General features: G+C 59.0%; 1 protein-coding gene across 7 annotated transcripts in view; it reads left to right on the top strand.

The window, feature by feature from the left end:
- The window catches only part of PEMT (phosphatidylethanolamine N-methyltransferase), a 58694-nt gene that overhangs the window by 5430 nt on the left and 32658 nt on the right, over positions 1-20606 (top strand). For 6 of the 7 annotated variants that reach the window (XM_070393911.1, XM_070393914.1, XM_070393916.1 and 3 more), the window contains one exon: positions 9748-9855. In XM_070393911.1, coding sequence (XP_070250012.1) covers positions 9763-9855 — 93 coding nt within the window. In that variant the 5' untranslated portion in view covers positions 9748-9762. Of the gene's footprint in view, positions 1-6399; positions 6441-9747; positions 9856-20606 lie in introns of those variants that run through there. The other variant, XM_070393915.1, reaches the window with a different exon arrangement.

Below are 20606 nucleotides of genomic sequence, written 5' to 3'. Positions count from 1 at the left end.
GCTTTATTCATAATAGCCCCAAACTGGGAACAACCAAAATGTCCTTCCATGGATTGTTAAACAAAAATACGGTACATCCCCCTGGCCAGTGTGGCTCAGTAATTGAGCATCGGCCTTTGAACGAGGAGGTCACAGTTCGATTCCCAGTCGGCATATGCCTGGGTTGTGGGCTCAGTCCCCCGTAGGGGTGTGCAGGAGGCAGCTAATCAATGATTCTCATCATTGATGTTTCTATTTTTCCCCCTCCCTCTCAAGTCAATAAAAAAAATAATTTTAAAAGTATGGTACATCCATACTATGAAATACTATGCAGCAATAAGAAGGAACAAACTGCCCTAGCCGGCTTGGCTCAGTGGATAGAGAGTCGGCCTGCGGACTGAAGGGTCCCAGGTTCAATTCCGGTCAAGGGCACATGCCTGGGTTGCGGGCTTGATCCCCAGTGGGGGATGTGCAGGAGGCAGCCAATCATTTATTCTCTCTCATCACTGATGTTTCTATCTCCCTCTCCCTTCCTCTCTGAAATCAATAAACAAATATATTTTTTTAAAAAAAGAAGGAACAAACTATCAATGCATCTTGCATGAATCTCAACATAATTACAGATTAAAAAACATTTTTTTTATTGATTTCAGAGAGAAAGGGAGAGAGAAACATCAATGATGAGAGAGAATCATTGACTGGCTGCCTCCTACACGCCTCCTACTGGGGATTGAGCCTGCAACCTGGGCATGTGCCCTTGACTGGAATTGAACCCGGGACCCTTCAGTCCACAAACCGATGCCCTATCCACTGAGTAAACTGGCCAGGGCATAATTACAGATTTAAAGAAGACAGAATACAAACTTTCAACAAATGGTGCTGGGGAAACAGAATACATGCAAAATAATGAAGTTGAACCTTCACCTTACAACATAAAAAAATTAATTCAAAATGCCCAGCCTGTGTGACTCAGTGGTTGAGCCTCAACCCATGAACAGGAGCTCATGGTTCGATTCCGGTCAGGTAACATGCCAGGGTTGCAGGCTCGGTCCCCAGTATGGGGCATGCAGGAGGCAGCCGATCAATGATTCTCATCATTGATGTTTCTATCTCTCCCTTTCCCTTCCCCTCTGAAATCAATAAAAACATTAAAAAATGAATAGAAGACCTAACCATAACAACTAAAAATATAAAACTCTTAAAACAGGGAGAATGCTTCATGACACTGGATTTGGCAATGATTTCTTGGATGTTGAACAAAAATAAAATTAGATAAATTGGACTATATCAAAATCAAAAACATCTCTGCATTAAGGGACACAACAGAGTGAGAAGGCATCCTACAGAATGGAAGAACATGTTTGTATGTCACATCTAATGGAAGGTTAATATTCAGGGACATATAAAGAACTCCTAGTCCTGGCTGGTTGGTTGAAGCATCACCCCATACACTGAAAGTCATGTTCAATTCCTGATCAGCTAGATCCCCAGTATAGGCGGGTATTGGAGACGACCGATCAATGTTTCTCTCTTACATCGATGTTTCTTTCAACAACAAAAAAACAAATTCAAAAATGGGCAAAGGACTTGAATAGACACCTCTTGAAAGACATACAAATGGCCACCAAATACATGAAAAGATGCTCAACATCACTAATCACTAGGGAAATACAAATCAATACCCCAATGAACCTGGCCAGCGTGGTTGAGCATCAACCTATAAACCAAGAGGTCTTGGTTTGATCCCTGGTCAGGGTACATGCCCAGTTTGTGGGCTTGATCCCCAATGTGGGGCATGCAGAAGGCAGCCAATCAATGATTCTCTCGATGAGATTACATTTTATTTGACCTGGGATGTAAAAAGTATGACTATCATGTAGCACTGTAAGTGCTCAGTAACCACATGTGGCCAGTGGCTGAACAGCGTGGCTGTTGGGGACAGTGCCCGTAACCAGCTCTCTTCTGGGCATGTTCCAGTGGGTGCACCATCTTGGCACCTGCAGGGTTGTGGCGTGTACCTGCTGTAGCCTCATGGACCAAGGCTCCCTTTCCCTCCCCACCCTGGGATTGCAGAGCCTTGCTTCTCCGCTTGGCAGCAGCGTGCAGCAAGCTGACTGGTGGGCGGATGGGAGCAGGGACTGCCAACCTGCTGTCCTTAGGCAAGAGCACCCCCAGGATCAGAAGATGTCTCCAGTGGGGCCTAGGGGTGCTGGCTTCCTGCAGGGCCCCGGCGGGCTGGGTATAGTCGCGGTGGACCCTTTATGCCCATGCGTCAGGTCCCTTTTCCCTGTGAGCTCCCCTGCTCCCGAGAGCAGATGGTGGTGCCGCTCAGTGTAGGTGTCCCGAGGTGCACTTCAGTTTCTTGATCTGTAAAATGGGGGTAGTAATGGGACTCTGGCAACGACCAAAGTGTGATCAGGATGCACAGGAGCTTTATACAGCGCCCCCGAGGCAGCCTTCAGAAGGCAGAGCCCCTGGATTCAGGGCCGTGGAGGCTGCTTGTGATTGGGGGCTGAGGGAAGCACTGGAGGCGGGTTCGGAACATGTTGATTGTCTTTCGGAGCCAGATGCCTGCCTGCAATACAAGTGTTTTTAAAAACCTTTTGTTGTCATCACTTTACTAGTAGAATAAGTGCCAGGCCTTTTCATTGGGAGACTTGATTTGTGAGGTTCTCAGGACGTGGTTTGTGTCATACGTATTCTTTGGATCAGAGTCAAAGCACCCAGCCTGGGGCTCCTCAGCCTGATCTTGGGGAGTCACGTACACTTAGGGGGCCTGTTTCTTCTGCCTCCATGGAGTCGACCCGGCTTTTCCTCGCTCTTCTGCTGAGATGGGGAATTACATCGATGTTTCGATGGTCAGACCAGCTCTGCATTCCCTAGGGTGACTCCCACTTGGTCCTGACACGCTGTCCTGTGTGTGTACTGCTGGCTTTGACTTACTGTCATGGTGTCGAGGACTTTGGTGGGTATGTTCATGAGGAATATGGTTGAAGTTTTCTTTTTTTTTCTTTTTTTAATATATTTTTACTGATTTCAGAGAGGAAGGGAGAGGAAGAAAGTGAAATAGGAACATCAATGATGAGAGAATCATCAATCAGCTGCCTCTTGCACATCCCCTACTGGGGATCGAGCCCACAACCTGGGCATGTGCCCTTGACTGGAATTGAACCTGGGACCCTTCAGTCCACAGGCCAACGCTCTATCCACTGAGCCAAACCGGCCAGGGCTTGAAGTTTTCTTGTAGTGTCTTCGTCTGGCTTCCGTATTAAGGTAATGCTGACCTCTTCATGTGAGAGGGGCAGTGGCTCCGTTCTGTATTTTGGGAGAGATTCTGTGGGTGTGGTGTTATTCCTTCCTTAAGTGTTAGGTAGGGTTCATCCAATGAAACCTGCAGGGTCTGGAACTTTCCTTTTTGGAAGGTTTCAAACTGTGAGTTCAATTCCTTTCATAGACGTGGGGCTGTGTCTTCTGGAATGGATGTCGGTGGCTGTGTCTTCCAGGATTGGCCGTTTCACCCGAGTTGTTGGATTGTGGTGTAAGCGTGTTCTCGGTGTCCCTGTTACCCTGCGATGTTGCGAGGTCTGTGGGAGGCTCCACTTCCATTCCTGGTGTTGGTCATTTGGGCCTTTTCCCCCTTGGTCAGTATGGCTAGAGGTTTATTGATTTTATTTTTTCCCAAAGAACAAATTTTGGGTTTGATTCCCCCCACCTCTATTTTTCTGTTTTCAATTTGATTGATTTGGTGTCTTTTACTTTTTCTTTCTGCTTCCTTTGAGTTTAATTTACTTCTCTACCTCTAACTTTTTAAGGATAAAGCTTATGCTGCTGACTTAAGACTTTTAAATTAATATCCTAAATAATAAAAGGCTAATATGCAAATTGACCAAATGGCGGAACGACCAGTCGCTATGACGTGCACTCACCACGGGGGCAGACGCTCAACGAGGAGCTGCCCCCTGGTGGCCAGTGCGTTCCCACAGGGGGAGTGCCGCTCAGCCAGAAGCCCTGAGCCGGGCTCACAACTAGCGAGTGCAGCGGTGGTGGTGGGAGCCTCTAAGGATGTCCCACTGCCGGCTTAGGCCCGCTCCCTGCCTAAGCTGTCAGTCGGACATCCCCAAGGGCTCCCGGACTGTGAGAGGGCTGGGCTGGGCTGAGGGACCCTTCCCCCCCAGTGTACAAATTTCGTGCACCGGGCCTCTAGTAAGTTATAAATTTCCATCTTAACCCTGTATCCCACAATTTCTGATATGTTGTATTTTTGTTCAGTTCAAAACACTTGAAATTTCCCCTTAACCCATGGATTATTATACTTTAACAAGTATCTTTCTGTTATTGATTTCTAGTGTAATTCTGTTACAGTTTAATAACATACTTTTATGCTTTCTTATTCTTTTAAGTTTAATATCTGTTGTATGGCCCAGAATGCGTGCTTGGTATGTGTTCCATGTGCCCCTGAGGGAATGTGCTGCTCCTGTCACGTGGGGGTTCTGTGGGCACCAGCGGTCCAGGTGCTGGCGGTGGTCTCATGGCAACCCCGCTCTGTGCCTGTTCACTCTGTCACTGAGAGGAGAGGTGAGGTCTCCAACTGCGATTGTGGATTTGTCTGTTTACCTTTCAGCTCTGTCAGCTTATGCTTCATGTGTTAGTTTGTTGTTTTTTTTTAAATATATTTTATTGATTTTTTACAGAGAGGAAGGGAGAGAGATAGAGAGTTAGAAACATCGATGAGAGAGAAACATCGATCAGCTGCCTCCTGCACATCTCCCACTGGGGATGTGCCCACAACCAAGGTACATGCCCTTGACCAGAATCGAACCTGGGACCCTTCAGCCCACAGGCCGACGCTCTATCCACTGAGCCAAACCGGTTTCGGCCATGTGTTAGTTTTTTAATCTGAAAAATGGGCATGCCTCCCAGGGTTGTTGCATGGACTGAACGACGCCGTCATAACAGCTAACGCCTGTCAAGCTCCACTAGTACCAGATGCTGCTGAGCCTTTCCTCGCACCGCCTCACGAACCCTCCTGACGGCCCATGAGGGAGGAGCCGCCGTGGGCCAGAGTCTACAGAGGGCACGAGGCATGCCTAAGCTTACAAAGAGTGTCCAACTTGGCCAGTCTGGGGCAAACCTTGTTTCAGGACCGTTCTCTGCCCTGCCTCACTAAAGCTCTTTGCAGGGCTTGGCACCCAGTCACTGGCCAGGTCAGCTGGCTTGTTGCTATTATTGCCTTTAACACATAGTGTGTCTGAATACATGTGCTCAGCAGCACCGACCTAGTGGCGTCTGCCAGGGCCCTTGGTGCCTGTCAGGCCAGGGGTCAGCAGTTCAGTCACGTGGAGGAGAAGGGAGAGGGAGCCCAGGGCAGGAGATGGGGATTGTGGGGAACACAGGCCCCTCCACAGACTCCACTCCCAGGAAGGGCTCCCTTTGGCCCAACTGACGGGGAGCATGGGAGCCATAGCCCTAGCCACAGCTGTTGAATGCGGAAGGAGACCTCCTTCCCTGTCCTGAGGGAGTTACAGACTCAGGGGCCTGGGGCAGCTGCTGGCCGCCTCCTTTTATCATGGGATTTAGGGACACTTCAAAGTAGTGTTTTTCCAGAAAGTGTCCGCAGCTGACCACTGTCACAGTGTGACATTTCTACAGGCCCCGCCCTCCGAGGTGTTCAGGGCTTGCCTGACCTCCAGGCTCCCCCCTGCTTTTGCTGGAGTTGCAGGTGTGCTCAGGGGGCCCCTCCGGAAAGACAGGCGAGGGGTCTGTGTTAGCATCAAGCAGATAGGGGGAGGGGCAGAGCGCCTGGGCCCTAGAAGCGCCCTCGAACCTGTACTTCCACACCTCTTCCCCTCTGTGCAGACTTGGGGGGACAGTCTCATCACCCATTTCACCAAAGGGAACCCCAGGCTGAGACTGGTCTCGGAGCCCTGCTTTTTATTTGTGTGTTTGTGTTTGTGGGGGGGGAAGGGGGGTGCGGGGGGAAGCACCCTGATTCCAGCCCGTACTGTGGGCTGACCAGAGAGACCCTCTGAGCCGGGTAGAGAGTAGGAAATGAGGCCGAGATGCTGCGCTGGTGCCCAACTTCTGCGAGGTGCAAGGGGGTAAACATCTGTTCCCAGTCTGTGCCAGGCACAGGGCTTCTAACCCAATGTGGGTTCCCCTGGGAGGGGCAGGAGGGGCTGTGGCTCCATTCTGCAGGGCTGGAGGGTCCTGCTGGGGCTCACCCCTGCCCCCGCCCACCCCGTGCCGCCCGCCCTGCTGTGGACCTCACTGTGATCGATGGGACTTTGACTCTCTGGCCCCGCTGTTTGTTTGGATGTCACAATGTGACCCTGCTGTGGCCTGTGGCAGGCCGTTTCTGCCGTGTTCTCAGCCCCTCCGCAGAGCCACTGGCCGGGCCTTCCTTGCCAGACCTGGGGTTGCAGGAGCGAGCCCGCGCTGGCCCAGGGAACGTTCTGGCTGCGGTAGGTAGCGCTCCTGCATGCACCATCGTGAACTCTGCAGCCCGTGCCTGCAGGGGGTCTCTGCTCAGAAGGCCAGGGCTTCTGTGGCTGTGATAAGGCTGGGGTGGGAGCGGGGAGGGGGCACTTCCCTTAGTCAAGGCAGCTGACGGGGGTGCAGGGGTAGCTGAGGGACTTCTACTCTGCTCACGTCTGACCCTGTTTTTGGTTCTTTTCTGTCCATCCAGTCAGAGGGGGGAGGTCTGCCCTCTCAGGTGGGTTTGTCTGGAGTGGGGACCCCCCAGGGCGCCCCTCTGTGGCCGGGAAGGCCTCTGGGAGCTGCTGTTCATTCCTTCCCGCTGAGCAGGCCCTTCTGCAGGCAACACAAAGTCCCTGGCCCGCTCCAAGGTGCCGGGACCTGACGCGTTCCTCCCGCCGAGACAGGCTGGCCCAGGGCACTGGGACCCAGAGGGGGTCGAGGTGTCCGCTTTGGCCAGTCCACCCCTAACCGGAGGCCTGGCTGCCCGTTGCTGCCGCTGCAGCCAGCGCTGGGTGAGCCTCTCAGTGCCACGGCTGCCCTCCTCCCTCTGCTCCACAGATGAAAGAAGCTGCTTCTTCCTTCTAGACCTGGCGCCTGGGCCTTTACCCCTGCCCCCTGCAGCGCCCGCCCACATGGCATCCGGGGAAGGCAGGCTCTCCGCTCCGCTCTGCTCCGTCGGGGCTTCTCCGGCCTCTGGCTTCCTTGCTTGCAGAGCGGGGCACAGTGGTGCCTCTGCGTGAGAGGGCTGCCCCTGCCGAGGGATGTGGACCTGGGACTTGAGCTGGGAGCTCACGGACCTGGGGACTGGCCTGTGAGGTTCCCAGGGCCCGGCCGGTGCCTCGGGCTGTTTGTCTCGCCCCCCCCACTCCCGCCCCCAGTCTGGTGAGCAGCACGGACTGAATTCTTAGAACTTTCTCAAGCATTTGAGAGGACATTTTACCCCAATGGCCCAGCAGCAAAATAGTGACACATTCCCAGTTCCCAGTGCTGCGTTCTTTCCCAAGTGGTGTATTGTTCCCATCCTGTGAGGCGGCATGTGACTCCCACCACCGGCTCCATCACCCAGGGCGTCCCCTATGCCCTCCGGGACCCCTGCCCTGTTGGCCCAGCTCCCTCTTTCTGCTTCCGTCCCCAGGGCTGGGCTGCTGGCTGGCCTGGAGCCTCGGCCACCATCTGCAGGCTCCCAGCCGGCAGGACTGTCTGCCTGGCCCTCGAGCCTCTCTCCTCGGCTGGGCACACAGAGCTGAGCACACCGGGCTGGCCGGGGCGGTGCTGCTCGGACCCTCAGCCCGGCTCCCCGCAGGCCCACACACAGGGCCGCAGGTTCCATTCCTGTCAGGCATATACCTAGGTTATGGGTTCGACCCCCGCTGGGGGTGTGTAGGGGAAGGCACCGGTTGATGCTTCACTCTCGTACCAGGTCTCTCTGTCTCCCTTCCCTCTCTCTAGAAGCAGTAAGCAGTCCTGGACTGAGGATTGAGAAAACAAAACAGGGGCAGCCTCTGCTCCCTGGCCCCCAGACACGGGAGACAAATACTTAAAAGAATGTTCTATATCCTCAAAGCAACAAAACCAAACCAAAAACACCATGAAAACAGACTTTATGGGAAAGAGCAGAACTCCGATGGACTTCAACTTATTTCACAGTTTAGACTTTTCTATAAAAGATGAGACAGCCTAATCAAAATTTTGAAATGCATGTGGTGAGTCACCGGAACACGTGCAGTGCTCTGGGCCTCTAACGCCCCTTCTAAAATGAAAACGAGAGTGAGGCAGGGACTCGGTGAGTACTCGCCACTCGGAATGCTGGCTGTGTCTCATCTTTTTTTTTAAATATATTTTTATTGAGTTCAGAGAGAAGGGAGAGGGAGAGAGATAGACACATCAATGATGAGAGAGAATCATTGATTGGCTGCCTCCTGCACGGCCCCCACTGGGGATTGAGCCCGGAACCTTGGCATGTGCCCTTGACCGGAATCGAACCTAGGACCCTTCATTCCGCAGGCCAATGCTTTATCCACTGAGCCAAACCGGCTAGGGGGGTGTCTCATCTTTTATAGAAAGACATCAATGTTGCCTGATGGGTATGGCCCAGAGGTTGAGCTTCATTTGACCCATGGACTGAAAATCACAATTCCATCCTGGTCAGGGCACATGCCCAGGTTGCAGACTCGATCCCCAGTAGGGGCAGTGCAGGAGGCAGCTGATCAGTGATTCTCTCTCATCATTGGTGTTTCTGTCGCTTCCTCTCTCTCTTCCTTCCTCTCTTAAATCAATAAAAAATATTTTAAAAAATTAAAAAAAATCCATGTTGAAAGTGTCCAGCTTGTGCCTAGAGACGGGGATCTCAGCCGTGGGCAGTTCTGTCCCTGGGCGACATTTGGGCATGTCTGGAGGCATTTTTGGTTGTCACAACTGGGGAGAGCTACCGGCATTTAGGGGTGGAGGCCAGGGGTGCTGCTGACACCCACTGTCAGGGATGGCCCTCCCCGAGCGACCGAGCGGCAGGGCATGTGGAGGCCGAGCTGCCCGCTGCAGATGCCACCACCTGGGCTCCTTGGCCGCCGGGCTCCGCGGCATGCCAGGCCCTGGGTAGCACAGGAGCTCGGTGGGTTGGCTGCTGTGTTCTGAAGGCAGTGCGTTTGCTCTGGAATCTGCAGCTCGCCGTGGTCAGTGGCGTGCTTTCCAGAATATCACATGTTGATACACATGTCTGTCTAGTTTATGCTGAATTCTGTAGCTGAGCTGTGAGGAGTGGGCCACATTTTATTTATCCATTCCAGTAGATGGACACATTTTCATTGCAAGGGTGCGGGCGGGGAGATCTTTGCTCACACACTGGGCTCGCACGTGTGAGTTTCTCTAGAGCTGCGTGGGAGCCCACCTACCTGTTCAGCTCACAGCCTCATCGACACTCAGGACTGTCGCTCAGTCTGTTGAGAAGAGGCCCATCGGGTTGTGGAGTGTCATCTACCCGACTGCGGCGAGGCTTTGCGTCTATCTCTTCCCACGGCAGCCCCTCAGCCCTCGGGTGCTCTGGGCTTCTGGGCCTCTGCAGGCCCAGCCCCGGCCCAGCACCCTGCACACTCCCCGGTGGCTCGCCGGAGCCCGAGTCCGGCACAGCTGATTGGGTTTCGGCTCTTTATCTCCAGTTTATGAGCTCGCACTGTAGCAGCCTCTGCAGGACTCCATGTGCCGAGCCTCCCAGTGTGTTCCCAGAGGGTGACTTTTCCCGTGTGGGCGGCGGGTGGGGCAAGGGGGCCTCAGCTGACGCCGGCTCTGTCCCTGCAGGCAGACCTCTGCGTGATGGCCCGACTGCTGGGCTACGTGGACCCCTCGGAGCCCTGCTTTGTGGCCGCCGTCCTCGCCATCGTTTTCAACCCGCTCTTCTGGAACGTGGTAAGCGCTGCTCTGCCTGCCCTAGGTCTGGGCCCGTGGGAATCAGTCTTCCTGCTCCCTGTTGAGGTGGCATCCAGTTAGGGGACCTTGGGCATCCCACCATGCTTTGGCATTGCCAGATGGCCCCGGGCGGCTGCTGGGAAAGGCTGGGCAGCAGGCTGCCCCTGGCGCTGCCCACTGTGCCTGGTGGCGTCACGAGGTCCTCCAGTGGGTGGAGTGGACCGACTCGGTTTAGGGTTCCTTTCCTCTCCGCATCTCACACGCGCTCCGCACACATGGTTAGCTTTCCTAAATGAGGCTTCCTGCAAAGTGGGTCGCACACCACTGGCTTGAGGTAGCCGGGTAGCAAGAACAAGCCTCTGAGGAGTGAGGTGAGAGACGGCGCCACTCATCAGAGGGGCAGGGATGCGGGGAGGGTGGGAGAGGGCTGGGCAGTGGCAGGGGAGGTGGGAGAGGGCTGGGCAGTGGCGGGGGAGGTGGGAGAGGACTGGGCAGTGGCGGGGGAGGTGGGAGAGGACTGGGCAGTGGCGGGGGAGGTGGGAGAGGGCTGGGCAGTGGCGGGGGAGGTGGGAGAGGACTGGGCAGTGGCGGGGGAGGTGGGAGAGGGCTGGGCAGTGGCGGGGGAGGTGGGAGAGGGCTGGGCAGTGGCGGGGGAGGTGGGAGAGGACTGGGCAGTGGCGGAGGAGGTGGGAGAGGACTGGGCAGTGGCGGGGGAGGTGGGAGAGGACTGGGCAGTGGTGGGGGAGGTGGGAGAGGACTGGGCAGTGGCGGGGGAGGTGGCCCTGGCCTTGGAGGGAGGCCCTCTGCCATAGCCTTTCCCCGGACCAAGGTGTGGGGGCAGCGTTTGGAGCTTGTGGTCAGGCTCTCCTAGGGCACCATCCCCGGAGAGATGGAAAAGGGCAACATTTGGGGCTGGAAGCTGCGCTGGGGTCCCAGGGCTGTGGGTTTCTGAGCTGCAGGTTCCTGGGCTGTGGGGTTCCTGGGCTGTGGGTCCCTGAGCTGTGGGGTCCCTGGGCTGCGGGTTCCTGGGCTGTGGGGTTCCTGGGCTGTGGGTTCCTGGGCTGTGGGGTTCCTGGGCTGCGGGGTTCCTGGGCTGTGGGGTTCCTGGGCTGCGGGGTTCCTGGGCTGTGGGGTTCCTGGGCTGTGGGGTCCCTGGGCTGTGGGGTTCCTGGGCTGTGGGAGCCCTGGGCTGTGGGTCCCTGGGCTGCGGGGTTCCTGGGCTGTGGGGTCCCTGGGCTGCGGGGTTCCAGGGCTGTGGGGTCCCTGGGCTGTGGGGTCCCAGTGCTGTGGGGGCCCGGGGCTGGGTGCTGGGTTTGCTGACGCAGAGCCCAAGCAGCTGTGTCTCCCTTGCATGTAGCTCAGTGTTAGCAACACCCTGTTCCCGACAATTTTCATTTCAGGTGACCACCCGGTCCCAGGGGCAGAGTAGGACATGTTCCTCATCTGAATTAGTCCTTTATCCTTCGGGGACACTGGGGTGGGGCGAGGCGAGGCTGCTCACCTTGAAGAGTCTGCCTTGGGAATGCCCTGTTCCTCTGTCCTGAACACGCTGGGCCTGCCCTAGGGTCGCTGCCTCAGGGGGAGGGGAATTGAGGGGAGGGACAGAGGCCTCCCGGGAGGCATCTCCCCTGCCAGCCTGCCCTGGCCCTGACCTGCTGGGCTCCCCCACAGGAGCTGTCACCAGTGGGCAGTGCCTGTGGTGCCCCTGGCCCCGCGGAGCCCCAGGCCCCCTCCCTCTGCCCACGCCCCCCCCCCCCGACTCCCCCCGCCGACCTCACCCTTCGGCTCTGTGGCAGCAGATAGGGCGGGGAGGCGGGTATGGCACGCTGACCAAAGCCCCCCAGCTGTCCAGCCTCACCCTGGGAACCTGTGACAGTTACTGTGAGCAGATAGGTAGGTGGCTCTGTGGGTGTGTGATGGTTCTTGCGATGGGAGAGTCCTGGACTTTGGGGTGGTCCTTCCTGCAGTCAGGTGTAGCCGGTGAGCGGAGACAGAGGGGCAGTGGAGTGCTCGCCTTGAAGAGCAGGGGTGCAGCCAGAGTCCTCAGCGCTAGGGGAGGTAAGGACTGGGCTCTCCCTGGGCCGTGCCCGGACTGTGGACTCTGGTGTCAGATCCGTGAGAGAGTTCCTGTGCCGGTAGCCACCCGCCTGTGGGGGTTTGTTAGCAGCACAGGAAGCTAGCCAGGGTGTTACAGGGCTGTCACTCCTGGCGTGGACAGCGTGGTCTTTCTGCCACCGCCTTTCCTGCCAGCCTGGCCTTGACCAGTAGTCACGCTGGTCCTCCCAGCGCCCTGAGGACACGGCGTCACGCACAGGCCCCTCAGCTCTTCCTCTGGCCCTTCCCACAGCGCGTGCTGGGACGTCATTCTGGAGCCACACAGTGCCGTGCGTCACCGTGCGAGAGGCCTGGAAGTCAGGAGGCACGGGTCTGGGTGGGTGGACCAGCTCTGGGGTGGGGGCACGAGAATCCCAGCCCGAGCACAGAGCTGGCACTCTGAACCACTAGGTGGGCAAGGACTGGGTCCTCTGGCTAACCCAGCACCTGGCGGGATGGTGTGCCTGTGCTGAGTGCATGTCATGTACTATTTCAGGTAAGTGTCACAGTGAAGGCCTCGGAGACCTTCATCATCTCGTTCAGGCATCGTCCTGAACACAGGAGCGCATGCCTGGGCCTGAGGCGTGGGGACACACAGCAGGGAAGGGGAAATGGGAAGGCTGGCAGGGGGCACCTGGAGCAGGAACCTGCCCTCTGAGGGAGGGAGCCCTCGGGTATTGGGGGAAGAGGAATCAGCAAGTGGGAGAGTTCTGACCAGGGGACAACGGCGGCGGCAGACCAGGGTGGCGTGGGTCTGAGCTGGCAGCGCGGGATGAGCAGCTGGCCTGACTCAGGTCTTCAAGGCTGACGTGGGGGTGGGGGCTTCTGGGAGAGCAGATGAGGCAGGCGGAGCGGGAGGTGTTGCAGCAGTTGAGGCCCAAGATGCCAACCAGAGTGGCACCAGCAGGGTTGGGAGAGGCAGTTAGATTCTGGACACAATTTGAGGAAGAGTCACTTGGATTCACCATGGTTTGGGAACCTGAGTGACTTATTAGTAAGAAATATACATGGGGTCTCCCAAGTGTGGGGTTCAATCCAACCCGAAAGGACTGCCTTTGGAGAGCGTCTGGGTAGGTGAGTGTGGGGGCGGGGCATGCCCAGAGATCATGGGGGGTCGCCCCAGAGAGCTTGGAGGGGGAGGGGCACACCCAGAGAGCACGGAAGCTCTGGCCCTTCCCATCTGGCTGTGATTCATGTTCTGTAATATCCTTTGTGATAAACTGACAACCTAGTGAGTAATCTGGTCTCCTGAATTCTGTGAGCTGGGTAGGTGGTATCAGGATTGAGTTGAACTACAGAATACCAGCTGGTGGCACAGAACTGCTCCAGGGTGAGGGGTAAGAGAGGGGGCATCCCCGGCCGACCTGTGCACCAAAAGGTTGTGGGTTTGGTTCATGGTCAGGGCACATTCCTAGATTACAGGAGGCAACCGATCAATGTTTCCTTTCATCTCTCTCTCTCTCTCTCTCTCTCTCTCTCTCTCTCTCTCTCTCATCAATAAACATATCCTCAGGTGAGGATAAAAAAAAACAAACCAAAAACCTGGCTGTAGAGGGCGAGGCATTTGCTGCGCAGGGCAGTGAGAGGCGAGGGCTGTGAAGGAGCCGCGCTGGCGCAGTCCCGCCGTCCGGAGACTCCAGTGGAGAGGGGCTCGGGCACCTGGGACTCGGAGTGTATGGGCTGGGAGTGAGGTGAAGCCCGCTGGGGCTGGCTCTGACCTTGGCCCCAGACTCTGCCGCTCAGGGCCACGGTCTGCCTCCCTGGGACTTGGCTCTTGGAGAGGTTCCCAGGATGGTGGCTGGGCTGTCTGCCCACGTGTTGCCACCCGCCCGCCAGCACCCGGCCCATCTCTCTCCTCCTCCCACCCCCACGTTAGCACCCTGTTCCCAAGGCCTCAGCCCTGTGTGGCTCAGGCCACGGAGACTTTCTCCCTTCTCTTTTCGTTCTCCGGGGAAACGTGAGCGTTGCTGACCTGCCCTCGCTGCACCCCCTGCTTTCCTGCTCCCTGGCTGCTGCCATTCAGCCTTCCAGCAGAGGTGCGGGGCGTGGAGCTCCAGGCTCACGCCACTGCTTGTCCGCCCCCACATCGCCCTCACAGGTCCCCCTGCTCCACCTGGGCCACCACCGCCACCCTCTTGCCCAGCCACACATCGTGAACACGGGGCAGCATCGATCCCGTACACTTGTCTAAGGGAAGTGTACGCTCTGGCCTGCCGGGGAGGCCCCTCTGCGGCACCCCTGGGTGACCCACCCTCTCCCCCAGGGCTCCCCGAACTCCTGCTGCTTGTTCCAGGCTGCCATCCTGCTCCCACCCCTCCAGCCCCACTGGTCAGGGCTGCCCAGGCTGGCGTTGACATGTTGGGCTGTCCTGTGCACGCAGGGTGTGTGAGCACACCCCATGCTCCCACTAGGGGTCAGTAGTACCCCAAGTCCCGACAGTCTCAAATGTCTCCAGACATTACCAGGTCCTGAGGGGCGCAGTCGCCCTGGTGATGTGAGTGAGACAGCCGTGTGCCTCCACTCTTGGACCTCCGCCCGCAGCCGTGTGCGCAGCTCTGTGCGTGGAGGCTGGGCCCTGCTCCCCATGGGCTCGTACCCGGCACCTGGGGGCCTGTGGGCCGTGTGTATGAGGCTCCCAAGGCCTCAGCCCTGTGTGGCTCAGGCCACGGAGGCTTTCTCCCTTCTCTTTTCGTTCTCCGGGGAAACGTGAGCGTTGCTGATCTGCCCTCGCTGCACCCCCTGTGTAGCGTTCACTCTCACACCTGATGCAGAGGGAGGGGGCCGTGGGCCTGAAGCACCCGGCGCTCCTCACGCCTTCAGCAGAGATAAGTGGTGGCCCCATGCCCTGGGTGCCCCCGCTCTGCCCGCCTCCCCCCCCCCCCCCCCCCCCCCCGTGCCCTGATGGTGCCCTGGAGCTGCCCTGGAGCACCCTCTGTCACAGCGAGCAGACGTGGGCCACAGCCTGAGCTCTCCCGCTGTTCACAAAAGAAACTGTTCTGGTGTCTGAACTGTTATTGCAGGCACATTGCTTGTCATGGCATCCAGGCTGGTTGAGGTGTTCAGCACGTTTGGAGCCGGCTGCACTCGTGGTTGACGGACAGTGACCCTATCGTTAATCTTCCACAGGGGACCCAGGGAGAGTGCAGGGTTCTAGCAACCCCCCAGGACAGTGTAAGTGCGGGGACAGGCCTGGCAGTGGGTTCCTTGGCGTTGAAGGTGCTTCTGAGGCTGTTCTCCGGGCCCAGCCTGGCCGACTCTGTCCCCACCCCCAGTGTGCCTACTTGCTTGCGCCCATGCCTCTGCTCTCTTCTCCCGGAGACCCAGGGGCAGTGTGCAGCCCCCTGCAGCCCCCCTGCAGCCAGCCTCAGGCCCCTCTCTAAGGGGGGTCCACAGCTGGCTCAGGGCAGCCCCCAATGTGCTCCCCGAGGGCATGTGGTTAATGGGTTGGCCTCCCCAACCAACCTCGGCCAGTGCCCCCACAGGCCCTGAAGCCCGGAGGCCCTCAGGCCTGGCTCGTTCCCCTGGGGAGTGGCCAGGGGGATGAGGCCCTCCCGAGGGTGAGATTGGGGGGAGGCGGCTCTTTCTCTCCAGGAAGTAGGCTGCTCGGCTGCCTGGCTGGGGGCAAGGGGTCCGAGGCAGAGTGACCCTTATCCTGCAGACACTTGTGGTCCAGGCTGTGGTCTGAGTTCCTGGCTGCAGGCTTTGCAAGGAGCCAGGCAGCAGGAGGGTAGGTGGCGCTGTGGGCAAGGCGAGGCCTTCCCCTCCACTCCCAGGGCCGGGCGTGGCTGAGCGGCAGATGGATGCTCCCAGCCTGCCCTGCCCACACCTGCACTGGCCGTGCTGCCTCAGTTTCTGTTTTCAGGTGCCCGTTTAGGGGAGTCCTGAGGGATCCCCACCGGTGCTGGGAAACTGGCCCTGCAGATGCTTCAAGCTGAAGTGAGGGAACCAGCCTGGTACCGGGAGGGAGGGCCACCCAACCCCTGGGTTTGCGTGCCCTCTGGCCCCGACTTCTCCATCCACGAGTGAGGGCGTCAGCTGAGGTCCCGCCATGCCCTGAAGCACAGGGACCCCCCTCGCTCTCCAGGTCCCTCTGCTGGCCCTCGGGCCCGCAGGCGAGAGCTCTGGGAAGTGCAGGCTGTAAGCTGGGACTTGATGAATAGTAAGGCTCTCAGTGAGAGGGCATGTGCAGAGCACAGGCATTGAGGGGCATGAGCTTGGGGGCTGCACAGTGTCCTGAGGGGACCGCTGGGCTTTCCAGAGGGGCGGAGGGGTGGGAGGCGGGGGCAGGAGTCCAGAAGACGAAAGGAGGGGCACAGCAGACCCAGGTCCCCTGAGGGAGGATCCCAAATGCTGGCCTGCAGCCCTGACTCTGCTAGAGTCTGCCAGTGCGTGTGTGAGTGTGTGGGCGTGCTCGGTGAGCGTGCATGCGTGTTCCATGCAGACAGGCGAGAATGGATGGGGGTGTGGACCAGGCTGTCTGAGGCCCTTGCTCCCATCTGGCTCCGAAGCCAGGCTCCCAGGGCCTGGCCACACCCCACTGGGCCCTGGGCCGCGGTTTCCGGGTCAGGAAGGAGCTGCTCTGTCGGCGAGGCTTCGTTGGCGGGATGCCGCGCGGGCTGCTGGCATAACCTGGCAGCGGGCAGTGACGGAGGCCTTGGCTCTGAGAGCACAGGCCTCTTCCCACCGGGCGGCTCTTGTCCCTTCCCTGCGACCACCCAGCACACTGGCCTCCCGGGTCTCCCTGCCCCGGCTCGGCTCGGGCTGGGCTCCTGCAGAACTCCTGGTGTGTCTGGCCTTGGCTTGCCGGCCGGGACAGTCTGCTCCTTGTCGTTAGGGACCGTGGCCTTGATGTTGGCTCTGTGCGGGTGTTCTTTTCTGAGCCAGGAAGCAGCTGGCTGCCCCGTCGGTCTGCCCGCCTCTGCCTGGAGAGCCGCCGACAGCAGCTTATGTTGTGGGGCTGCTGGCCGAGCCTGGCGGGGAGCCTCCTGCCATCGGCCAGGACTAAGCGGAGTCAGTGTCCGAGCACGTGGTGCCCGGTGTCCGTGGCACCTCCGTCGGGTCAGCTTGGACAAAAGGGAGAAGGCTCTCCCATCCATGCCCTGCCCCGGCGGCCCCTGCCTCAGCCGGGCTCCTCCCTCCCTCACCCTGCTGTCACCCCGATGGGAGCCAGGGCCCTGGCTCATGTTCTAGAGCTGGGATGTGAGCTTCCTTAGAAGGCTGCCGGGGGCTGGGGCCCGAGCACAGCTTCCTGCAGGGGCTGAGCCCTGGTCCTGCCGCAACACCGCCCGGCCGCCCTGGTGTGAGGTCCACAGGGTTGAGCGCAGTGGGACGGCTCCTGGGGGCATGGTGTACTGTGGGTGGTCTCAGGATCCTTCCCCCACAAGGGGCGGGGCAGATTCCCATGACCTCACCTGTTCTCGGGGTCCCAGCAGGTGGGACCCTCCTACTCGGGTGGACCCTCAGAAGTTAAGGGGCCCTGGGAGCCGGCAGGTTGCCTTGGGTCCAGGGGAGAGTCTGGACCATTTCCAAGGCTCAGGTTTCAAACTTGCTCCGTGACCTGACAAGGCCCCTCCCCTGGGCCTCCATTGCCCCATCTCAGGTCTGCCCAGAAGTGAGGTGGGGGGCGGGGGGGGCGGTGTGCGAAAGGGCTTGGAGCATGGAGTGCCCAGTGTCCTATCTGGCTCGAAGGAGCAGCACCGGACAAGGGCTTGCGTCCATGGAAACTTCTGCCCTAGTGACTGCCCCAGCTTTGGGCCAAGCGCTTTCAATTCTCCCAGAATCTCACAGGAAAAGTCTGTGGCCATAGACGTGCATCTTGAAGAGCATTTCTGTAGCTGCTGGCCCTTCCTTGAGCCAGGAGGAGGGATTAGCTGGGGCGAGACGACGAGACTCAGGGGTGGCTGCTGTGTGCACTGCTGGCCGGGGAGCCAGGCCTTGGGGTTCCAGTCTGCTGGTGGCCCAAGAGGCAGCCGCCCTTCCCCCTCTGTCCCGAGTCCCAGCGCGGGGCTGGCTCCGTGCTTGTGCCGTGAAGGCCTGAGACCACCATCCTAGGAGTGGATACAGAAGAGGGGGTGCTTGGTGGCTGGGAGCTCAGCTGGGGTGCTGAGGTGTGCACTGGACCCCGAGCTGAGCTGCCCGGCCAGATGACCCAGCACAGAGGGACGGGGACCTGAGGGACAGTGGGAAGTGGGTGAGGACAACAGGCAGAGCCTGCAAGGATCCCAGCGCCGTTTCCAACCCGGCGCCTCGAGGCCGGGCCCTGCACCCAGACAGGGCTGTGCCCGTGCCCAGTGTCCCTGCCACTCACTCACCTGTGCGCCTTCTTGCTTTGTCCTCCCCCTCCCCCCGGAAATCTCTGAGGTGGGCCCACTTGTGCAGCAGGGAGGCAGCCCCCTTGGGTGCGGGGCAGGGAGGAGGGCAGCGTGACACTGGACGGACCCTGGCTAGCTGCGAGGGGCACACACAGCAGGTGTGGGCGGGGTGGCCTGCAAGGACGCGAGGCCTCTGGCACCTCTGCCCAGGACTGGACTGGTGGTCCTTCCTCAGGGCTTCTTGGCTGAGAAAAGAGCGCAGAGTGGAAGTGGGCGGCGTGCTCCGGGCACAGGGGGCCGCAGCTCCTCGCCATCCACTGGCCAGCTCGGTGGTGGAGCGGCCCTGGCAGCAGATGAACAATGGGCGTGAAGGGGCTTGTGAGCAATAGAGCTCCTTGAGAGGGTCGTAAGGCCCCACCACATGTGACCTACAATAAAGGTATGTTTGGTCTTCCTCCCGGCTCCTGGCACAGAGCTCAAAAGATCCTTGCAAGCTCCTAAGTGCTGAGAGGATCGCAGTGTCTTCGTTAAGTCCGGGAGGCGACTTAACACCTGGAAAGCCCTGGTCACCCAGGGGTGGGGCTGTATACAGTGGAGCCAACTATGGTGTGCGGGCTAGACTTTCAGTCCCGTCTGGGACCTCCAGAACACTGGGCGCTCGGAGTGTGAGTCACACCTGCTGTAAGGGCCTCCGCTGAAGTCCAGGAGGTGAAGCGGGGAGAGTCCCTAGGCTGGTGCCTGGGGTTGGAAGGTGGTGCGTGGAGGCTGCCGGCCTCCCCCTCCTGCCCTGCGTGTCGCCTCCAGGGGCTGCTCCTGAGTCACACCCTCCATCATAACCCAGAGCCCTGTTCCTCCAGCTACGGTGAGGCGCTCCAGCAAGGTAATTGCGCCTGCGGAGGTGGAGGGACCTCCAGCGCGTGCCTGTGGCCTAGAGCAAGGTGACTGCCTGGACTGGGACTGGCGCCTGAGGTGGGAGTTGGGGGAGCAGTTTTGAGGCATTGAGCGTTAACCTGGGGGACCCAGTGCAAACACACACTGGAAGTTACTATGACTATTAATTTTATTTGCTCATTAACTTTTAATGGCCTTTTGGGCCAGGCCTCCGTTTGGGCCTAAACTTGCCCTTTTCTTGAGGGGTGCCCTAGGCCTCACCCTCCAAAACTTTATCTCATCCAGTTCTGGTGGTGCCCGCCTGGATACACCAGCAGCAACGCCCACGGGGCCTCCTGCTGCCCAGAGAGTCCCTGCTCACCCCTGCACCCCCTCCCCCCGCCCTCAGAGACAGGCCACCCATCCGCACGCTGGCTCGGGTCAGCCCTGACTCCGAGGCCCCAGCAGAATCCTGGGTGGTTGCCCGAGGCTGGGGGAGTTGTCCGGTCTCGGTGGTGTCTCAGGGGCCCAGGGAGGTGCTGCCAGGGAAGCCACCTGCAGAGGCTGGGCCTGAACTCTCCCCCAGGTGCACCCCGTGCTCCTCTGGGACCTGCCCATCTGCAGGGAGAGGGTGCGCTTCCTGTGGGGCGCCAGCAGGAGGGGCTGGGTCGGCCTTGCTGCTGACTGGCCTGTCCTCCGTGCCCCGCCCGCCCTTCTCCCCCCCCACATGGCTCTGAGACAGACCACTGTCCTTTCACCGGTGTCACAGCTCCTGCCCTGTGGCCCTGTGGCAGCCTCCTTCCCTCTGCACTGGGCTCGGAGAGGCTGCTCTGAGCATTGCCCTCTGCAGGCTCCCCTGTTCTGTCTGTAGACTCTGTCCCTGGTCCAGCAGTTCTCAGACGGGGGTTGGGGGTGGGAGAGGGGAGGCACGGGGGGCATTGCTCTGTTCTCAGCCTGCCTCCCCACCAGCCTTTGAGGGTGGCACTGAGGGTTTCAGCCCATAGAGAAGGGCCAGGAGAGCCGGGCAGGAGCAGAGCCTGCCGTGGGAGTGAGTGTGATGTCACCACCACTGGATGGACTCAGTTTGGAAGCCCTGCGGGGTCAACCCCAGATTCTTCAGAAGTAGCAGCTGAGGACCAAAGAGGTTGCTCGGCCTGCCCAGTTCACATAGCTCGGAGCTCATCGGTGGGCCTGGCACTGGGGCTCCCACTCGTGCATTACCCCACCCTCCCCACCGCCCGCTGGAGGGCTGGCCTGGTGCAAACACAGCCCTAACCGGCAGCATGGCCCGGCCAGGATGCCGGGCCTATTGGGGTCCACAGGTCCAGGGCTTCCCAAAGGTGTGGACCGAGTCGGCGAAGAAGGAATGACACGGAGACAGCGTTCAGTTGATCAGCATAGTTGGGTTCTCTAGCCAGGTTCTCCAGCCAGGTATTCTAGCCAGGTTCTCTCTTTTTTTCCTGTTACCTCTGTATT

Source organism: Myotis yumanensis, unplaced genomic scaffold (assembly GCF_028538775.1).
Source record: "Myotis yumanensis isolate MYYU_CA2020_CCGP unplaced genomic scaffold, mMyoYum1.0.hap1 SCAF_16, whole genome shotgun sequence".
NCBI classification, from domain to species: Eukaryota; Metazoa; Chordata; class Mammalia; order Chiroptera; family Vespertilionidae; genus Myotis; species Myotis yumanensis.
This window is presented reverse-complemented; position numbering and strand designations above follow the sequence as displayed.